The sequence below is a fragment of the Nestor notabilis genome, unplaced genomic scaffold (assembly GCF_000696875.1).
Source record: "Nestor notabilis isolate BGI_N333 unplaced genomic scaffold, ASM69687v1 scaffold11309, whole genome shotgun sequence".
NCBI classification, from domain to species: Eukaryota; Metazoa; Chordata; class Aves; order Psittaciformes; family Psittacidae; genus Nestor; species Nestor notabilis.
In genome coordinates, this window is record NW_009945181.1 from 8,861 (window position 1) to 12,924 (window position 4,064).

Sequence of the window (4,064 nt, forward strand, 5' to 3'; positions counted from 1 at the left end):
CTAACCTCTTCATTTCCCAGAATAGAAACAGATTTAAGGGGAGCCTCTCTGGGTCCCTAGTTAAACCCTGGTCATGTCAGCAGCTGTGTGTGTGGAGAAGCCAAAGGAGATCTGCAAGTGACCAAAAGGCTCCTGAAGCCAAAAAGCTTCACGCATTATCCAGTTGTCCATGTTTTCTGAGCCATTGTTTCACAGGACAGTGGACTACAGGAGAAAAACCAAAGAAAGAAAAGTGTGAGGATAAAGTTGACCAAAAGAAGTAGACTGCTCTTACTGCAGTACTATAGCACACCTTCTATGACTTGTGCTATCACAAAAAGGTGGCAAAATAGGGGGAAGCCAGAGCCAGTTACAAACTGCTCCTTTGTGTTAATAGGACGATTTCATGTGTCCCAACTAGGTCTTCTGGAGGATGGGAAATCAGTGCAGACAGGTGTAACTACAGCATCAGCCACAGCTGGAACACTGAACACGGAGAAGAGGAACAATTGTGGTTCTCAATGTGTGAACCCTATGGTCCACAACACGGGAGCTACAACGCAGAGACAGAACGGCTTCAGGACTGCAGAGGTAAGAATATCATTATGTTCTTTGACACTCATCAGCAGCTTCAACCAGGTCAAACTGATTTTCGTTACAATCTTCCTTGCTGCAGCCAAACTGTATTTATTGCCTTGGGATAAGAAAAAATGGCTGCACCATGACCATAGTGAGAATGAGCTTACCGTCTCTGACAACACCTCATGCTTGAATGGCCACAAAATTCATGTTTTATTCAGCAGTTGAAGTAATACACACATTTGTCACAGTAAAAAACCCCACACATATTTTTCCAGCTCGGTCCAGTTGTGGCATGTATTGTGCAAACTGTTTAGATTACGTGAAAGACAATAGGTTTTTCCTTAATTGCTATTTTGCTTAAATTATGTGCACTGCATGAACCCTGCCTGGTTCATTTAGAGCTGGATGTGAAGCCTGAAAAAGCCAGTGGGAATCTTTTCCATAACTTCAGCAGGCTTTGGATCAGGTCCTCCTCCCTTCTCCCCCACACAGAATCATAGAACATCTCTATGTTCTATACGTTGTAGAAGGATCACCCAGTGTAACAATAATGTATGAACACCCAAGGCTTTGGGCTCGACCAAAGCCCAAGCTTCTTCTATTCTAGGTGCCTACCTGCCTATCTGTCAAGTTTCCACCTGCTGCCCTGTTTGTTTAGCAGGTACTAAGCTACTGTAGATTAAAGCAATCAAAAAACGACGGTTTACTGCTTCCTTGGTTTCTCAGATGGGAAGACCTCTCAGCATGGCATGCAGTGGAAGCTACACCCACCCCACAAGAAGCTGTCCCCTCTTGGGAATTACATCCTTGAGAGAGGCAAATTTAGACACAGGAGGACTGAGCAAATGAAAAAGGAAATTTGGGTTTAACTTCACCTTACATTTGCTAACAAATAACATGTTGGTACATGTCTATTTTATATATTCACTCTATTATCTTCTGCATTGCTATAATACAGAAATATTCCTCAGTGACATGGATCCTGCTGACATTTCAATGAAGTGTGGGTTCCTGACAGGGGAACCTATGGCTTTGAATGCATCATCCTGCCCTTTTCTAGCTAAGATAGATTCAGTAATATATCAGTACTGTCGCAACCCAGTGCAAAGAAAATTTCTGATGATAAGTAGGGCATTTACACTATTCTATGCATCTGATGCAGATGTCTAAGAAAGGAAGCTAAGCTGCCTAAGTTTCTTATAGTGAAAAAAGAAATGTATTTTCCTACAGTGGAAGTGTAGTATCTAAGTCAGGCTCCAGCTCTGGTTTGCCATTCTGAATCCCTTTTTCTCCACTGGCTGTTTAGGGAAGCATAAGATGAGCAAGTTTCCAGTTTGGGCATCTGAAGTTTAGGTGCCCAGAGTTGAGTGACTATCCCCCTGACTCAGAATGCGCCTATTTTGTTTATCTGAACATTTACTCTGACGGCAGGTTTTCTTTTATCTCTTCATGCTGTAGAATACAATGCGGTGCAGCACATGGTGCTTTCAGGAGACTTGGGTTCTGCCATCAGCCTGTGGGGTAGTAGGGAGGAAATTGCTTTACCTCTCTGTTTCTCATTTTCTCAGGCATCAAGCTCTACAGCATCCAATTGCCTTACCCCTAGCATCAGCTATGTGACAAGGTACAATCTGTGGTATTGAAAGAGAAATAGTTTAACAAATGCTGCATCTGGGAAACTAGTATCCTCTCGTGAGGGTAATTTCCAAACAACTTGGAAGTAAAAGATGCTGCCGCTGAAAGATTCCTAATACCAGTGAAGGCAATAGAATGGTCAGGCACCCCCAAAAGCAAAGGTGGTATCCAGATTATGCCACTGACTGACAATAACCTGATCTGATTTTCATGACGTGTAGTCTTTGGAGAGCCCTTGTGTGGACAGGAGCACTGGGGGAGCAGATAGAAAAGGAGCAGGTATATTCAGGCTGCAGAAGTCTGATGTAATACACAGCCGCAAAAAAACACCAAGTTTTGCTCTCAGGTAAATATGTACCTTCCACTCATGTCAGTGGAAGTTCACCGGACGTTATTGCACTTGGCATTGTTACCATGTAAATGATGCCTAGTTTACCTGGCGTTCTTTACACTCACAACTTGTTACATGAGACACTGGAAATGCGATAATCAAACCCACCTAACTTAACTCTGTCTCCATCAGCCTGGTTCTGAGTGTCCTTTGCAGTATAGTATGCTGCTTATGGCAACCAGCAGACAGATCAGGAGATGAAGAAGGATAAATTTAAATTAGGGGTGTAATGGCATGCCTCAGACAGAATGACTTTTTTGAATATTTGGAAATAATCTGATGAAGCTCTGAAAGGCATGTATTCTACTTGGGTCTTGCAGGCAGAGCTAAGTGCTATTTTGAAACAATCTTTTCAGTTAAGAAATATAAAGTAGAGAAAATTCTTTCTCAGGCTAGTCACACTCAACTCCTAATGACATCAAAAGGAACCTCTAATTTCCACTTCTGGACTGAAACCAGATTTATTTGCTTTTAGAATACACATGTGCAGAGATGATGATTATAACCAAGAGGGTTGATCCAAAGCCTACTGACGTCCACAGCCTTTATAGCAGTTATAAAAGCTTGCGTCCATGCTGAATGAGAAAGTTGCTCCGCATCACAGCACTGTGTAAAGAATGCTGGAGGCATTCTGTTGATTAAGTAGAACTATTGTCATAAATTAGGAGGTAATCGTCAATGACTCTTCGTGCTGTCAGTGTGGAACTCACTGTACTCTCTAAAACTTTCAGAGTAAATGGGACACACAGAAAATGTCCACAAAGGAAGTCGCCATTAATGCTACAAAAACCATCAGACAAAACGACAGAAGGAAAACAAAGAATTGTGCTAATTAACGGGGGAAAGTGCAAGTGAGGATGAACCTAACAATGCTTCACTGCAATTTAAATGTCATCAGTCACTGAAGATATGAAGATCTCCAGATGTTCCAGGTTGGAATGAAGCAGGCTGCTGCTGCCGAGCACCTTCAGAAGCATGTCTTGTAGAAGCCAGCTGCAGACACTGTACGATGTTCGGATGTCATTTGCCTAAAGCAGTGGCACTGCGCAGACATGTGACAAAATTTGTGCCATTAGGTTTTACTAAGTCTTGTGCTATTTCCTTGTACATCCTGTTCTGCGTTACTGTTAGGATGAGGCTGGATGATGAGAGGTACAGAAACTAGGAAATGAACAAATTAATCTGCATTTTTAGTCATAAAAGGTAAACCCATGGAATTCATTTAAACTGCTCACTATCATAAAAATCAAACCCAGAAAGTGACACAAAGGTGGTTCCCACTAAATCTCTTTTAAACTATATATTGGTTATACATAGCTAAGTCATATACTAACCTTTTCATATATCAATATTTTAATTAGTTTTAATTTATTTTCTGTATTGACAGGTTTTAGGTCTTAAACCCAGTATCTTTCATACTGAGCAGCATTCCTTGAAGTTCCTCGTCTTAGCTGGCAGGTAGGGTTCTGGCTATTTG

At 41.7% G+C, this 4,064-nt stretch overlaps 1 protein-coding gene across 1 annotated transcript; it reads left to right on the forward strand.

Moving 5' to 3' along the window:
* Positions 1-400: 400 nt before the first annotated feature.
* Positions 401-3,423, forward strand: BAALC (brain and acute leukemia, cytoplasmic; the record flags this gene model as incomplete). Its single annotated transcript, XM_010022759.1, has 2 exons — positions 401-570; positions 3,319-3,423. Coding segments are annotated over 2 exons (275 nt in total), but the record flags the coding sequence as incomplete, so codon positions are not given.
* Positions 3,424-4,064: the final 641 nt, after the last annotated feature.